General features: G+C 36.7%; 1 protein-coding gene across 2 annotated transcripts in view; it reads right to left on the bottom strand.

Moving 5' to 3' along the window:
- Positions 1–1,556: 1,556 nt before the first annotated feature.
- The window catches only part of LOC140157037 (ski oncogene-like), an 89,017-nt gene continuing 71,997 nt past the window's right edge, over positions 1,557–18,576 (bottom strand). Inside the window, exons 2-6 of one of the 2 annotated variants that reach the window (XM_072180100.1) lie at positions 10,619–10,836; positions 7,101–7,184; positions 5,870–6,033; positions 4,069–4,280; positions 1,557–3,173 (exon numbers count right to left, since the gene is read on the bottom strand). In XM_072180100.1, coding sequence (XP_072036201.1) covers positions 2,730–3,173; positions 4,069–4,280; positions 5,870–6,033; positions 7,101–7,184; positions 10,619–10,836 — 1,122 coding nt within the window. In that variant the 3' untranslated portion in view covers positions 1,557–2,729. The remainder of the gene's footprint in view (positions 3,174–4,068; positions 4,281–5,869; positions 6,034–7,100; positions 7,185–10,618; positions 10,837–18,576) is intronic. The other variant, XM_072180101.1, reaches the window with a different exon arrangement.

Genomic DNA, 18,576 nt, shown 5'->3' with positions numbered 1-18,576 from the left:
TGATGTAATGAGTCAAATTAATCAACTACCGAATTCTGACATGGAAACTACAGGGTTCAAACCGACTTTTTGGTTTTTGAAGACGTTAGTATTTTTGAAATCTATCCTATGTTTGACAATTTTTTCCTAGTGTACAAGATACAACACTTTCCAGTTAAGATTCAGTCACTGCTTTTTGCTAGAGTTATAATCCCAAAATAAGACCACATAATTCTTTGAATCATAAAAATATAATGGCCAATCTAATTTTGTTGACGTTGAATCAAACCCAATGTAAAACATCCACCTCATTTCTTTTGCCAGTTTTTGATTAATCGACTCATTACAAAACATTTTCTTTTTTTGTTCCGTCTTTCTTTTGCATTCCCATACGACTTCTAATTCAAATAATAACACACAGTGAATTAAACCATAATAGACAAGCCAGGCAGAGACGAAAACACAATTTGCAAAGCATTATTCAGAGATGTACACACATGTATGATTATATCAGCAAGTAATTATGCATGTGAACCATTGGAGGAATATTAACAACTGTAGGCCAAACCATCAAAACAGATGCTACCATAGTTTAATGTACACATTGATGATGAATCACTCTCTGTACAATATGCAATATTAAATGATACAATTATATATATATAATATATAAAGAGAATTAAGCATCCCACTCTGCGGAGGCTGCAATATGTGGATTTTCACTTTGTCCTTCGGAAGTCAATTTGTACTGAAATTTATTCCCATATTCAATATGTCTATTACATAACATACGATGGATTGACCTCCAAACTATATGCAATACGCCTACTACTTTTCAGTCAAAATTGACTTCCAGTAGAGAAATTCAATACCAGGAGCCACGTACAAGATCTCATAGTATAAGTCGCAGTTCTTTCACCCATACGTTTTGTACATTCATAGCATGACCTTTAAATGTATTGGATACAAAACCTCACCATCTACCACTTACGGTGCACATTTGGAGCTATCAGTATTGCATGGAGGTGAACTTTGCCTATAAAATGAGACCATATTGACTCTAGATATGATATTAATGTATAAACTTACAAATCAAACCCACATAAGAATATAATATAAAGCAGAAATTTTTCACAGTATCAAAGGAAAACATTGTCACCTCATAAAAGCTCTACACATAGTTCAATGATATTGTGCAGTTTTCTCTTTACAATAGGTAGTATACCATGTTATTTCGATGGGTAGAACCAAAAATTTAGTATGTCCAATTTTAATAGATATTATAAACAAGGAAATACACAAATCTGGTTCTAAAGCTCTTCATACAATAGAATTTTTCATGACAATTTATGCAACATACACCTCATTCCTGCATTCTCTTTTGGCTGTACTTCTACCAATGTAATTATCGTGAAAAAATATTTTGTATCTCGCTTTGCAAAATGGAGTTACACCAGCACAGGAATTATTTCCTACTAAATCTAAAATAAGTCTAGCTGCATAAATTGCATGATTTCACTTGCTGTATTATTATACTACTGCATTAGTGATAATTTTCACGATGGTTTTATTTTCACGAAGCGCAAATATGAATTTTTGTCATACGATATTAACATGAATTTCGCAAAAATATAAACATGCCAAAATGTTCGAAATCGCAAAAATATCTGTGCGCGAATATAACCACAAATACAGCAGCATGTCTTCTTACAGTTTGCCTTCAGTTCCCATGTTTTTATCATACAATGGAAAACGTGGGTAATGCTAGCAAACTGTTTGAGCTCGTCCCTTATCCTTAACATGGGTCTGTGCCAGGTAATTTCTTTACAGTGTATGCACATTTGTTAAGCTGCACATGAAGCAGAAAATGACAGATTTCAACTGCCTTATTTGGCTACCTGCCATGACCTTTGCCCTTCTGCAAGGTATGTGTTGCCAGTTCTGTTTTAGTATCCACCACTGAATTTAGTGCTTTGAAATCACTTTTCAAAAGCAGATTTATATTGACCATATTATTTCTTGTCAGAACTTGGGAGGCATACAATTGATGTTATGAATAGCGTTAATGGATTATGGACTTGACTAAAGAAACATTTTGTTTTCAAATAATGAATTTTCAAATAATAAATTGTTGCAGCATCTTGTTAAAAACAAATTTCATAAATACATACACGTTTCAAATTAAATCTTCTTGCCAAAATATAATAACTTAAAAATTAAATAATGAATTGATTAAGGAGGTAAAAAACAAAACATAAATTAAACAGAAGAATAATTTTTAAGTTTATTTATGTGTTTATTTACATTCAGAATATATGTAACTGAGTTATATTCTTTTTTAAGCAGAAATTAAAACCTGACACTTAATTATGTATTGTATATTTTACCCATAAATAGTGACGCACGAATAATTTGACTTTTTACACGCGGGTAAACTTTACAATTTGCAAAGAGGTAACATTACCACAAGATCCGCTATTTGCATGTAATAATAAACAACGACACAAGTGGATGACGTTAATTTGTCATCTCGCATATCCCAGTTGATACTGTGTTAAACATAATCTTCCGGACTTACCAACTTGTATACACAAAATTCCTGGTAGCACAATGACATTTCACGTCTAAAATAAGTCAATATTTAAAGCCTGTTTTCAAATATATGGCAGTAATCAGCTTTTTTTTCCTACAAAAACTAACAACGTTATTAGCAGTATGAGCTTTTTGTGATGAAAATCAAATAACAAATCCTACACTTGCTTTGGTGGTTGCGAGGAATCGTTTTTTGTTGATTCGCTACAAGAGGAGGAACTTCTCTTTTCATTGTTCTCACTTTTTTTACTCAGTTCATTCTCGCTACTTTCACTGCTTGAATCTGTTATCTGTTTTTTGAGTTCATCTACTTCCTTCCTAAGTTGGTCCCGTTCTTCTTCCACTTCTGTCAATCTCTCCCTCAGATACTCATTTTCCGCTCGCAATCGCACCTTGTCCTTTCCCAGTTCGTGCGTCTTGTCGCATTTCTTACTCTTGGCGATCTCTAAGTCGCGCTTCAGTCTCTGTTTGGCCTCGCTCGCTTCCCGGAGCTTGCGCTCGTATTCAATGCGAATTCTGTCGATTTCTTTGCGTAGGTTGCGTTTGGTTTCCGAAGCTTCTCGTAACTTCTCCTTCTTTGTTGCTCGCAAGAATTCCAACTCCTAAAAAAAGAGATAACAATAATTTCAACTTGTAAGTTCTGAAATGCTTAATAAATCTTCATAGACATCACAAACTAATGCGTTCATCCCAAAACTAGGCAATGATAAGATCAGAAAATCTAATGTCTCAGTTTATTTCTAGTTTTTGGTTGGCTGCAGAAGTGCAGATGAACATAACCATAGCATTACTATGCATACATAACGTAATACAATTAAACAAAATGAATCATTTATTAAGCTCATATTTTTATAGACTGTACAAGGATCCCAATCAGTCCAACATCTCAGGGCACAGTTCTTTAACCCCAATATGCTTACATACCCACTATAATGACCTTATGCACCGGGTATTACAAACTCATACTTTTGAAATTGAGGTCAAAAGTTTGAGCAATGATTGTTAAATGGTGCTTTTTGAACTTTGACACTGGATAATGAAACCACAGACAAAATGAGCGTTTCGCAACATCCTGGCTGCTGATTTGATGTTTTTTGTTTGCCGCGTACACGTGCAAGCCAGTAGTATGCCCTTCGTGAATGGTCCATTATGCCCCCATTCACAACGGACATACAGATATACTATTGGCTTGAACAGGTGCGTGTGAAACAAAGAACACCAACACAGCAGCCAGGACATCTCTAAACTACCAACTTGTGACTTACGCTCATTTTGTGGTAGCAGGTCACATAATTATTAGCTTAGTGCTGCAATAAGATGAAATTCCATTAAAATCAAACTTGCACTTTGGTGTGAATTATGGTGAGAGTTGTGCTTGCATTTTCTTTTCTTATTTATTTTCATTAAATCATGTGAACTTACGGAACTGACAAAGAAAATTTACTTGGAAGTTTGAACATTTTCCTTGATTTTTTTTTTCATGGCAAATATTCCTACCTGTTGCAAGCTCTTCTTGGAAGTGAGGGCGCTCTGCAAACGCTCCTCTTGCCTCACACGTATCCTTGCTAACTCGTGAAGCAATTTATCCCGCCCCGCTTGGCTGTCCAGCTGCTCGTTCTCCAGCAAACTTCTGACCATGTCGATCTCTTGCTCCAAGCTGGTCTCGCTGATCTCGCTGTGGCCATCTTCCCTCAGACCTGAATCTTCACCTGGAGGAGAAATGTCAGAAATTGTTGTGTCGTTAAGAATTTTATCAATTTAATTTTGATTGTACAGATTAATTATGCAGCTTGCTGGATTATTTTCTGGCCAAGCTTCGATTTAGTAAATTAATGCTTTAATTTTCATCTATAATTTCCACTTTTATACGAACACACAGTCACACACACAAAAAGTCGTTAAATGCCTGGTCGTAATAGAAATACTCTCTCACATCTGTTGACACCGGAGTTAATAAAAACATCTTTTTTTAAAAATTTTACTGCCTTTTACTAGGAAAGCGGACATAAACCTTGACACTGTGTGGAACAGTTTTATTAGTATTCTATAGCAGGGGATTTCCTGTGTATATAGCGATTCAAAGAAGAACCCCGCACACGTACATCCACATGCAGAGAGGTAAGCATGTTGCAGCATGCACAGAGCACGCTTTCAAAACTCAAACACACCCGGCCAGCATGTGTTCGATCAGTCGCAATTTTCAGCATCGAGCAAATAAACTTAATGCTGTACGGAACCACCTTTTTCAAATGGTGACACGTTATATCTAATGATGCCTTCTTAATTATTACAGAAGACAGTGACTGAAGTTTGCAAAAGACCAAAATGAAATGAGAAACAAATATTCACAAATTTCTGTCTCCCTCTTCATATACTTGACGCATTAAATAAACATTTTCAGGCATTTCTAATATTCCGCAGTTCTAGAAAATTAAAGTATACAAGTACTACAACAAAACATTCCACATCCGCAGTATTGCAGTAACTTCAAAAACTAAGGCACTACATAATATCACCCAAAAAAAATCAAAAAATGAAGGGGAAGTAACCAAATACATGCTAGTCATCTAGCTTTATTAACGTTTTTCTGAAATTAAACCCCATCTTTCTGAAATTAAACCCTGTAAGAAAAAGGCTTCTGGGAGTTGTCAAGTTTTACAGGGTGGGGGAATGTGTCGAGACTCGTCGTCGCTGTTCTGAAGCAGCCATATTGAACTCTTGGGAGCGTGAATAACACACTATTTTTAGGAGAGTTTTTTTAAAAAACATTTTAGCATGTAGAGCATGTTCAACTTATGTTGAGTTTGAAGTTTCATCTTGTCAAGACCTGCTCCTCATAATTTTCCCCTTATTTCATATTCCCAATCCCACTTCTAAGGAGAAATTTGGACATGAAAAAAAAACTTTTGTGAGAATCTAAAAATGATAATGGTTCGAAATGTGCCTTTAAATTATTTTAGCTTCACTTTTGTGTTTCTCTTTAAGTGCGGGTGCTATCTTGTTTCCATATTTGATTGAGGGCACTATCTTTTGCATATTTGTGTTTCTCTTAAGGTGAGGGCGCTTTCTTGTTTGCATATTAGTATATCTCTTATTATTATAAAGTGAGGGCAGCAAAATGTTCCCATGTTTGATTGAGGGCGCTATCGTGTTTCCATATTTGATTGAGGGCACTATCTTGCTCCCATTTGTATTTCTCTCATTAAAATGATGGCGACGTCATGTTCCCCACGTTTGATTGAGGGCGCTATCTTGTTCCCATATTTGAGTGTTGGTACTTAACCCCATCAGTACATACATGCTAATTTGTCGGAGGATTCATCAGACTCACTAGTATTTGAATCCTGCGACGTTTGTTCCCCGTTGGGTGTGGTCCTCGATGATTCCACCTCTTCTTTCTTCGGTGTGATCGCCTTGGTCTGTGGAACCAGGGACACGTTGGGGGCAAAGTGACCGTCGAATCTGCGAAAAGAAAGGAAAGAATGAACATTTGATTAAAGTTTTGTGTTCTGACTTTCAACCAGTCTGTTAATGAACTAAATCTCCATGACCCCACGTTTTTTACAGATTAATTAATTTAGAGTGTAAAATTCATAAATAATCATGGTAATGTAATAACAAATGACTCTGGAAAGAAAACCATATTTTGAAGATCGGTTTTATTCTTTAAAAGATACTAAAATGTTGATAAACAAAAGTGAAAAGTATCTCTGACCTTCACACTCCAAGATCGAGTTGCTATCCAAGCATAAAAATTAATTTTATCGGACATGCAAAAAAATCCCATTTCCGTATGTCATCTTACGCTGTTCTAGTAAACAAACGTACTGCAATTCTTCCACCATCATAAAATCCACAACCTTCCACGCCTCCCATCACAATGACGTACGGTTTTCAGTACCAGGCAGTGGCATGCAACATTTACAATGTAAACTCAACAATAATTACTCACGTTTGGATGCATGCAGGGTATTGAATCAGAAAACTGATCATTCTTTGAAAAGTCGCATTATCGAGCGACACAAGTCGATTGTTGCTAAATTTAGTTAGTTTAGAGTATATGGCGAAAACAAGTGTCCAACATTGTTTGTTACAGCTTACACAAAATCACACATGGAGAACCGCACATGCATGTAATTTCATGTATATTTACACAAATTGTAGCCCATGATTCGATAAGATGTTTTTAGCATTTAAGAAAAACTGATTCGTATCAATCATGCTGACACAATTTGAGATAAACAATTTGCTACATTGAATTTCCACCTTTATATTAAATCTCGCTGCTCGCTAAATATTCAACAACTTTATTGTTGTTTTTTTCCTTCTGGTTATCCACTGTAATCCTCCCCTAGTTTACTAATTCACAGCAATTTTAAAGCTTATATAAAAACGGTTTTTAAAAAAATGCTAGAAAGTCACAAGCTATGGTTGATTAACATTAATTGAACTTTTGATAATTGTTCAATAAATTGATTAAATTGATCAATTATCAATACTAATCAATAACACCTTGGTGAGGTACTTACTTGGTGGCAGCTGTGTGAGGCACAACCCTCTCCGGGTTCAGGAGTACCGGAGGTCCCATACTGAGGTAGGTGGGTATGCCGCGACTGAAAAATACAAAAAAAAGGCAAAATAATACCATTAGTATTAACTCCCACACAGATGACTTGCCTGTATGTACGAAAATTATAATGGTGTGAAATCGCACGTCACATGAATTTTTCATACATCTTGACTATTTTGAGCAATTTTCCCCTGATTTTCCCCTAAAATGAATTTGTAATCAATTTTTAATTTTTAATCAAATATCCTTTTCGATATATTTCGAGGTAGTTGCCATGAGAGAAAAGACACCTCATATTAAAATGAAAGTATTCTCTATCTTAGAAATAAAAGTGCAGGGCAGAAACCAATCAAAAACCTATTGTATTCAAGATTTATTCAAAGGACAACAAAATCCCACTCTTCGATCTCACAGAATCATCTTAAAATGGTCTATTCCTGTTGAAATCCCAAACCCCTATGGATGGAAATCACAACCTTAATCTCCCACACAGGGAGCATGAATTTCAAATGGAATCACCCATTCAGGTAATCACATTTTAAATTCATACCGTACTTAAAATGGGCTATTCCCGTTGAAATCCATACACCCCCCTATGGAAGACACCATCTTATCTCCCACACAGGGAGCATGAATTTAAAATGGAATCACCCATTCGGGTAACCACATTTTAAATTCATACTTAAAATTGGTCTATTCCCATTGAAATCCACACAACCCCTATGGAAGATACCACCTTAGCTCCCACACAGGGAGCATTGACTTTCAAATAGAATCAGTCGGAATCACCCATTCGGGCAAATATACATTCTAAATTCATACTCCCAATGTGGAAGATTAACGTCATGTCTTCCAATAGGGGGTGTATGGATTTCAAACATAATAGCCCAATATGACCTCCAACTAAGACAATGAATGAAGCCACATTGATATGTGTATTGTTCTTAAAGAGAACAAGAGACACCATTCTGGCTTTTTCGGCTCTTTTGAACTTACAACTACAAACACGCAAGAACTGAATCCCCCTACATTCCGTTCTATTTTTAATGGCTTCAAAAAAGCGGTCACACAACCTTGGGCAATCATCCCAAGGCCTTATCTTCCCGTTTTTTCCTCGTAATTGGCAAAATGTTATATCATGTGACAATCATGAGATTTATTTAGTGATGAATCTTGTGAAAATCACCTTGAAATCGAAATGAATCCCATCCATGAACAACAAAACAGAAACCTGATTAAAGTGTATTGTTCATACTAAATGATATTTCTCAGAATAAGTTTTTAACTTGGAGGCTACATGCGTGCAAGAATGCAAATTTCTCCTTAAAAAGAGCGTTGTGTCCTTTAAAAAAAATTTCAGGAAAATACATGTAAAAAATGAGCAAATATTCAGGGAAGAGTAGAACAGGGTTCTCAGTAATATATGTGCTGACCAAAGCATCTGATGTTTGAGGGCCAAGTACACCTTGTTTTGCTATGTTTACTGATCATTTCAGAGCTGTTCAAGGGCTAACCATAATTTGTCAGCAGGCCCGTGGACTAGAGATTTTAAAGTTTTAGGACAGTGGTTCTTGAAATAGTTTTCTCTATAATATTTTGCATATCAAATAACCCCAAAGGTGCCTGTTTCTCCTCTTGATGGGAAAATGTTACATCACATGAGAAAAATTGACCTGTCCACATCGCCAGTTCAAAGACCTTTTCTTTTGTTGTTTTCTGAAAACCATGCATGGCAAGGCACACTTAGGTAACTCAGAGCCAAGTTCAAAACCTTTTCTTTAACTCTATGTCCAACATCTGGTAGCCAATGGTCACTTTGCAAATACCGTCCATAGACTCTATTATTATAGACCCCATATACCGTTATGGCATTGAAACTCGATATAAATAGCAATAATTTCGGGGGTTTATTGAGGCAAATTCAGGACAATATTGTGGCCACAATAAAATAATCCTGTTTTGGTGTTTGTATTTACCCATCAACAACACACAATGCTGTTGTTGTCTGCTGTTAAGTCATGCAAATCAAATGACCAGATCACCGAAAGTTTGTCCAAAAGGACAGAAAAAAGCTTATTGTATTTACGCCGTTTAATATTTTCACATACACAGTTTTTCACGGAGGAAATTGCCTAAATTTTTTTAAATTGATGTCACATACACCCCCAGTACTCTCGATAAAACGTGTCATTTGTTGTCATATTCGTGTATCAATGTGTACTCATGAAATTCACAAAAAAAGTTCCAGCCAAAATTGGTGTGTGCAGTGTTTTGGTTTTGTTATATAAAGGTTGTAGTTTTGTTATATAAAGGTTGTTAGTGTGGTCCCTGGTCTATTTGTAGTCTATTGTGCTTTGAACACACAGAAAATGTACACAAAATCTTGCCAACTTTTACAGTTTGCAGCCCAATTTCTGTTGCAATCTACCTCTCTATGTCATGGGCCACTGTGATCATGGCCTCCTGTGGTTTTGAAAATCAGTTCTTATGGTCTATGGTCTAACAGCAATGGATAAGGCCTATGAACTTGACACACTGAGAAATACACACTTCTCATCAACGTCAAATAAAGGAAACTCCAAATATAAACAACCTTTCCTGCAATTTTATCACCACCCTACAATTATAGATCTGGTCTTGTAAACATTAAAAAAAAACCTTGGCTGCCCTTGATCTCCCAGGGCCACTCAATGTCTAAAAATAGCAGAGCAACAATGGTCTAAACAAGAGATACCACCTTGCTATTATGTTGCCTAAATAATGGCCAGTTTGTTGCCCAGGGTTGGCTGTGTAAAGTGGGACTGATTCCAACTGAAAATCTATTGAAATAGAAAGACCAATGCACAGGTGTATTAATACCAAACTTAACTTGCATAATCCATTGTAATATCTTGGGAAGACCACTGCAGAGGAAAATTCATTAAAGAGCTCAAAATACATTCTCTATCCTTATTCTGAATTTGTCCAACAATCAACGGAAATAAACACGATTAAAACAGACCTAGATAAATAGATGTTCTGAAGCGGCAAATCAATGCAATTCTATGCTTGTTAATAAATGTCACTTTTAAACTCCCCACGTGAGATTAAAAACAAGAGGAGACATATAAATAGATAAGTTATCGATTCAACAAACAAAAGATGACCAAACAAAACAGCGCACACTTCCCACATGTTCTAAGAACGAGAGGGAGTCGATTAATTCCTCGACTTGACCCAAATCAACACGGGTTTAACAATAGAGAATATTGATTCATCGACAGACATCAACTTTAAATTATGCAAGATCTTATCATGTTTTGGTCTAGTTGGAGAAACAAATATTCTCTGAGGGGAAGATATAGCGCTATAAAAACATCCGAAGGATGGGGAAAAAAACCTCATCTACATGTACGTCTTTGTGTGATGCAAAACCATGAAGCGGTCACTGGATGTTTCTTTAAATGTTTGTTTTTATGTTTGTTTGTCAACACCTACCTATCTCTGACCAGTACTGTTCCATGCTCGGGCAGCACAGCTTTGCCTTCTTTGGCCAGTGCAGACGGTGACCACGGCCTAAACGCCGACGGCCTCTGGAGCTGAGGACCCGGTGTGCCGTCCGGTGACCACGCTGACGTGACGATGGCATCTTTACACATCTCCCTTTGTGCATCTTCCACTTTGATCTTCTTATTGTTGCCATTTTCATCTACCACCTATAGAGAGAGAGAACAAAAGAGAAACAGAAAATTATTATATTGTTACACTTGTTTAAAGCAAAATAAATTACGAACAAATGTGATTTTATTCAAAACAGACAGAGACGCACACATAAATACAAACACATCCCTCGCATCACACACACACATTTTATCCCTTGCTTGGTCAATTCATAAATACACACAATATCCAATTCCTATCCTATTACACTAGACCATCACCATTTCCTACACATGTAGATTGAATCTTCCTCATCAAATATAACTAGGATGTCAACCTGGTGTTGAAAGAGATAGTAATTCTTCATCAAAAAAATTCAACTAAAATATGCCATACCATTTCCAAATCCTAGTTAAATCCCCGTAACATATCAAAGTAAGCAATTGCCTATTGCGTTCAACATCATTGAAATCTGCAGGCCCACTATAAAATTATATAATTTCAAAATTGCTGCTCACATATGATAGCACTCATAAATGCAACCTACAAAATAATCTTTTTTTGACATACTGCATGAACTATACCATAAAACAAACCAAATCAAAAATACTAAGTGACATAATCAGGTTTCCAAGTTACTAGGGGGCAAGAGGGATAAAAATAGTCTGCAAATAGATCGCGGTATAATTCACTACCCAAGCCCCACTCTCCCGCTATGCCTCCTTAACCCAGTAACAATCCCTCCGATGCCCTCTATGCAATTCCTTTTCATATCATCTAACATCCCCTGAAAGTAATTTCACCTTCGATTCAAAATCTTTTCTCCAAAAACTCTTCACTGCAATCCCGACTACAATCTTCCTGATAACACAACTACCAAGAAAGAATTCCCCCGATTTTCCCCCCTTGCCCTAAATCTTTACGGTCGTTCACCGCGTCGGCGTATACGAGTGTTTACGACCTGACGGCAGTGTATGGAAAGCCGTTAAGGGGGGAATGGCCGCTATGTCCGTCAGTTCATGGCACGCAAGTAATTGTATTCAGAGATGGAAAACTGTCTTCTGTCGGTGTTGATAGGGTAACCTTTAAATACAAATTATCCACATGTGGACTGTTAAATGTTACAAATGATTCACTATGAGATTAAATAACATGTAACATGTAACTGTTTGCATGATAATTTTCACACAAATCATTTTTGGTGATGCAACAATTTCAAACGTATTTACTTGTTTTTAGTTTTGATAATTTTAAGTTGTCATACACTGTATCACACAAGCACATTTTATAAAAAAGTTTATAATTTTTAATTTTAGGCAAACTTAAGAGAGAAAGCACAAAAATTTAACGCCACCCAAAATATTTCAACTTATACAGTATCTGATGCGCAACTTTTAATTTGCCATTTACAACCAACACCAGTGTATTATCCCATAAAGTACTCTTCGGCAAGTCACTGAGTCTACCAAATTAAAAGAGAAGACTACTGCACTGCAGGATGTTTATCATTCTGAAGAAAATCCTGATCAAAGTGATTTTATACCGTACACCTTTTGTTAGTATGTTTTATGAATTATATTTCAATGGTTTCTTTTCATGGAAATGCAACAAATTTGCATCAAATAAAAGTTTTACAACATCATCTTGTGTTTGATACTTGGGTTTCTTTTGATGAACAGAACTTTGAAGGGATGCCAATAAAAATTACGAAACAAAAAGTTTGTCACTTCATTCCCATCACTGGTAAGCATCAGAAGCCATCCACTAACACAGCGTGGACAACTACATGTAAAGGTAAAACACCGGTGCTGTCAACACTTGGATCATAATATCCTTTAAAACAGCTCCTCTTTATGCCAAGGTGGGGTGGTGCAAGCACAAACAAGTAGGCATATGGAGGCTTGCAGCCACAGTCCACAGTAAGGTCAAAGGCTGTACAAGCATAGCCCAAAAGTTGATGCAAAGGTCATTCTATGCATGTAGAAGCCTATTAGGGTTAAAGAACTGTGCACTGTCAGATGAGTATGTTTAAGATCCTATCACATGCCTTCTGTTGTACTAATTAACTTGATTAAGAAATAGTCAATTGGATTAAGTTTGCCAAAGAAACTACTTCAGCAGAGCCCATTACCGCCTCGTCATAATGTCTGGTTCATTTTTATGCCATTAAAAAAAAAGGGGGGAAATAATAGATGAAGACTATGTCGCATATCATCTGCAGGCCCCATCTTCGGTTTTAAATATGAATTAAAAAAGCCACGAGTATGTTATTTCAAAAGGCTACTCGAGTACCATATGTCAAGCAACATATAATTGTCATCAGTCTGCCATGCACTGTCCCCGATCTGGAACTTGCTCGCTCCATTCGTTCGTTCGCTCAAGTCATACCTGCCATGTATTTATGTATATATATCAGTATACTCCAGTTCAATGAACCCGGGTGTGTGTGAAAGGCAAACGACCTGCTATCCACCGACAGCAGCAGCAGAAACGACATCGAACCACAATTCCTCTCATGCTTTAGTAGCTAACTACGTATGGCGACACATTGTATGCCTACAGCCATATTCATTTACACACAAGAGTATTTAATACTTTGCTTCCATTTTCTATCTTTACAAGACTTTCCCTTGCTGAATGGGAGCGACCCGGAGAGGGAGAAGGGGCAAAAAGAGACGACGTTTCAAATTAAAATTACCAATGAACACACGTAAGTTAAGTATGTCCCCATTTTTCTGGAATAATAGACTCCCGCGAGAGTTTCAGGAAGAGAATAGCGGCATCTTTGGGTGTAAAATATGAGATCCTGGAGCAGGCGAGCTTCTTTTCAATCCGTTCCTCCACTTTCCATTTCAAAAGGGGGTGGGACAGACTTTGTCTGTGTTACAGTTTTATACTCAGTTCATGACAATACAAGCAGCCATTCAACTCCCAAGCGCCTTTACTTAATTCGATTCTCTTAATTACGTTTTGCGAGTTGAGAAAATTGTATTTTCTGAGACGATGACATGTAGGGCATCTCTACTTGTTTAACCATAATCCCGCTCGTTCCGATGGTAAGCCTATCACATTTCTGGATTCCTCGTTTTAATTTTCTCTGTCAAAACAATGTTAGAACTTCAGGTTCTTGATTCAAAACACATATGGGCCACGGCTGATGTTACAAATCTAGTCATACATCTGCATTTATTTTTAAAATAAAAAAATAGATTCCCCGCTTGGAAAGATATTTTTATAACTTCTTTTAATTCCCCAAACGTATTGATCATAATAATAACAACCATACATGTGCAAATCCACACCTACGTATAACACACACCCAAAGCACGGATAGAATCGATGAGCTTTCATCTTTATTATATCAAATACACAGTGCTCTTAAAATATACATCCGAGATAAAAATAATTGAATGACAATCGCTATAACCTATTTCATAGCATTTCAAAGAAAAAGCTTTTAAGATATATATAACACAATACGGAAAACGTCTTACAGCCACCAACCATCTGTCTCTCTAGCAAGGCGCCGCAAAATTACATAAGCAACTGATGTAGCGCCACTGTACAATTTCTAGTTGCTATCACCCGAAACTTATGCAGTCCCTCTGATCACTCAATTCTGTCTTTTTTCCTTTTTTTTCTTCCTCTTAAACTGACATATGAGATGCAATTTACCTTAAGAGATAGACAGAGAGAGAGAGACAGGGAGAAAAGGAGAGAGAGAGAGATGGAAAAAGAAAAGAAAATGAAGAGGAACACCCCGAGGCGCCCGCTCAAGCACTTTATCCCCGAGACAAGGTTTCACTCAGAAGTGTATAGATGCGCAGGTGTCGTATAGGACACACTGTGAATTGGCGGTTAAATGTACTGCCTCCGTCGCAATTAATTTCACAATATTATATGTTTACTTTTACTTTGCTATCAATTTTCCTTAACCAAATTAACACCAGCATCAAACCGACTGCTACGCAACAACATTTTAGTGATTTTCATTCCCCTTTTTCAGTGAAGCATTCAGTCCGGCGATGTGACTCATGTTGTCGATAATTATTACGAGCGTGAAGAATTATGTCTGGCGAAAAAGTGAACTGGCTAATGTGATGAACCCGTCCTGCTTACGACTCTGCGGACATACACCTTTAAAGAGAGGTAGACTTGTGTCCAGCCAGTGCCGGTCGGTGCAAGACGATATGATAGTATTGGTTTACATCGTGTAATGAGACAATATTGAACTCCTTTTTTCTTCAAATTGCACGGAAATTACGTACATTGCTGACGGGAGGAAGGGCAACTCTCCACTTTATGGAGAAATATTGTTACGAGTCGTTGCTTTGAGTCGCCACTTAAAATATCGCAGAATGTGGACAAAAAGGTTATTGCATGAAGTTGTGATAAACAAGATCAGTCGTCATCTCGTAATTTAAAGTGATTTCAAATTTAGTGCTTGTTAATTTGAGAACTTATTTTGTTTTTTTAGTCAATGTAAATATAAATATCACTATATATTTTGTTAATTTCGTGTTTGTAAATTTAATTATAATATGAGTTGAGTGCAAGTTTACATGACAAAAACTTCATTTTGTTTTACAATGTTTTACAATTTTCCTTGTATCCCTATTCCCCATGTTTAGAATGAAACTGAAATTCACAAGAAAGGTCACTATGATGCATATCGTCGAGACTACGTGAACTTTCATTTCATATCATGTTATCTACTGAAATATTCATGCAATTTTCTTGGTAACAAATATTCATAATTGCCAAATACCACAAACTGTGTTTCCGCAATTGGGTCAGTATTTGTTTTTTTGCTCAATTTGGATCCGGGGCAATTTGATTTTTTTTTAACGAAAATTTCCTTGACCAAAGACTAACAAATATAAATGGGGCCTCCTAACACTAGGATCTACAACATGCTCATCTATCAGGGCACAGTTCTTTAACCCCAATACATTTGCACATTCATTGAATGAGCTTTGAAAATTTGGGTACAAAAACGCATACTCTACATCTCGAGGTCAAATTTTGCACTATGATTGTTTAATGAGGTTATTGGACTATGCCATTTGGATGAGGCCATTGCTCCTAAAACACCATCCCATCCCATAATATGAATCGGGTTGGGTGAAGAAAACAAGAGGAGACTAAGATACTATACTAAGACAGGCTTGATCAAATTTGACATATTGGGGATACAGTTTCCACGGTAACATGGCCAATCTTATTTGCTGACGGCTATGCCCGCTCTAAAAAACTAGTTCCCGCTTAAATCCCGACAAGCCGGAGTGTGCTCATACATATGCGATTGCCAATAATGCAAAGTTGTAAAAGTGACATAAAGTGAGTATATATAAAAAAAATCTGAATTGTCATACAAATATCACTGTGCACGTATGACACGATGCCTTAATGTAAAATTTCCTACTGACGGCATGTCACATGTCACTTTTTCAAAGGAGGAAAGTATTTTGCCCTGTTCAAATCAACATGTGAACCATAGGCGGAATCGGCAGACGTGCATTGTGGGCAATGTCATCAAATATCTTCCAGCTTAAAAATTTTGAAGTGAAATTTCCATTTAAATGAGTTTCCACATATACAATCACAGTATCATTTTTCTTCACAAATTCAGAATTTCAAAGCGAGACCCCCCCCCCAGTTTCATATCAGCGACACAGATTCTTGTAATACATGTACACTTCCGCAATAATGTTGATAATTTTAATCAATGATGAGAAATGTGTCTCTCCCAAAATGGATACCTAGTCTCAAAAGGTTCTTGACTAGTAGTCCCAAGCACCCAACGAAGGGGGGAAATTCCCCCGCAGGCGATGGGGCGTGTGTAACACCAGTAGCGCCACATGATGGCTGACTGGGTTGCATGACTAGGTCATGGGCCTGCAATATCACGATAAACCGCACTGGGGATTTCCGACTCAATTCAGGCGTGACTACCTGTGTGGGGAGGAGGAAGAGTGCACCAAGAAATATTGAATTCTACACTATAAATCAAACAAGAAATGTTCTCAGCCAGAGAAGTTTTAAGGATTTTACTTTTAAAAGCCGGTAGATTTTTGAGTCACTCCGGTGTATAGGTCGCCCGAGGCCTTTATCCATATTAAAAGATTTCATTTATGTTACTGACCTCTGTTTTGAATGGTTTTGTGATCTGTAACTGATCTCACGACAATTTCCTAGATTGATTGAAGTGAAAAGAAATGAGAGGAACACTTTGGGGCATCGCTTTCACCCGTACCACGATTAAATCCTCCTTCCTGATCCCCCTTTTACCTTTCATACGAGCCGTCTCTGCACGGAAAAGATTAAAAACCAACCTTTTTTCATAGTGATTTTCATATTTATTTATTAACCCACTACTGCAAGTTTTAGTCATTTATGAAATAAAATATTATGTATTTTTAATTCGAAAAACAACTTTCAAAATAATTTTTGACAAATCCTCAAAGACAATTATATTCTTTCTTGAACCAGCATATCCTTACTTAAATTTCCGCAGCCAATGTTACAACTAAAATGCCACGTCACATAATACAGCCCCATCTGCTCATAATACCCACTTCCCCCCAACAGAGGTCATAAGGTCATCACTAAGGTGTGTCTTTTCTAAACAGGGCACAAATATTTCAACAAAAACCCTCTGCGGAATCTTTTAATTTCTTTTCTGCACCGGGAGCCCAAGTTGAGCGCTGGCATTAAGAACTGACAGTTGCCAGTGACTAGATCCACCCTTTTGTTGGCCTCTTTAGATATATCCATGTATCTCCAGGTGAAGACACAATGGTACAGGAAAACAGGGCAAGGATGAGAAAAGACATGCAGAGTCACTGGCTATTAAAACACAATTTAGGTTAATTCCGTCCTCATATTTTAATTTTCTTGTTTTATTAATACGTAACCTTCTTACTGCATTAATTATGGCACAGTTTGTAAATCGCTGATTCAGATATAGTGTAATTTATGGGACTCCAAATACGAAAGCTTACGAAGTAAGTAAGCTTATTCATCAATGAAAATTACTAAATGCTATAAGTGTGACCATCTTTTCCCCCCATTTTTGTCAAGACATACAAATGCATTAACAGCTGTTATAATTAGGGCAAAGCTGCAATGTAAATCATGGCACGATTTATAAATCGCTGGTATGGGAATGGTTTAATGAGACTACACACAGATAGTCACATAAAACAGAAAAATTATAAATAAAAATAATATTATACAAATAATCTCCAAGACTAGGGTCACAAATAAATAAACAGTTACAAAGCATATTACCACATACTTCAGCAGAAATTTACATGCCACAAAAAAAACATGACTCAAGTAAAAAACAACTTAAAAATTTAGAAAATTTTTGAAAGCAATCTTGTTCCACTCATAGCGTAATTGACAATTCGTGACAGTTATACCTATGATGTCATCACAAGCCATAAGCACAGGAAACACTCATGTTGCCATACTTCATAGTTGCTGCGATTCCACGATGACATGACCCAACCGCTTAACATTTTACAGCGAATAAATCTCTGGGTATTTCACCTCTTTGTATTGGTGTCAAGTTATACATTTTTCCTTTCTGAAGTTTCACCAACTCAATTTAAATTTGACAGTTTTATATAATGAAATGTGTATAGTGGCATTTAAAAAACACACATAAATGGTTATTTGTGCAGTTTAAAGTTGAACCCCCCTATGCTGTGAGGCATACTTTATGTAATATTAGTAGTAATTTTGGCATACACTTATTTTCGTGATTTGAAGTGAGCAAGTCAATTAGG

Source organism: Amphiura filiformis, chromosome 7 (assembly GCF_039555335.1).
Source record: "Amphiura filiformis chromosome 7, Afil_fr2py, whole genome shotgun sequence".
NCBI lineage: Eukaryota > Metazoa > Echinodermata > Ophiuroidea > Amphilepidida > Amphiuridae > Amphiura > Amphiura filiformis.
This window is presented reverse-complemented; position numbering and strand designations above follow the sequence as displayed.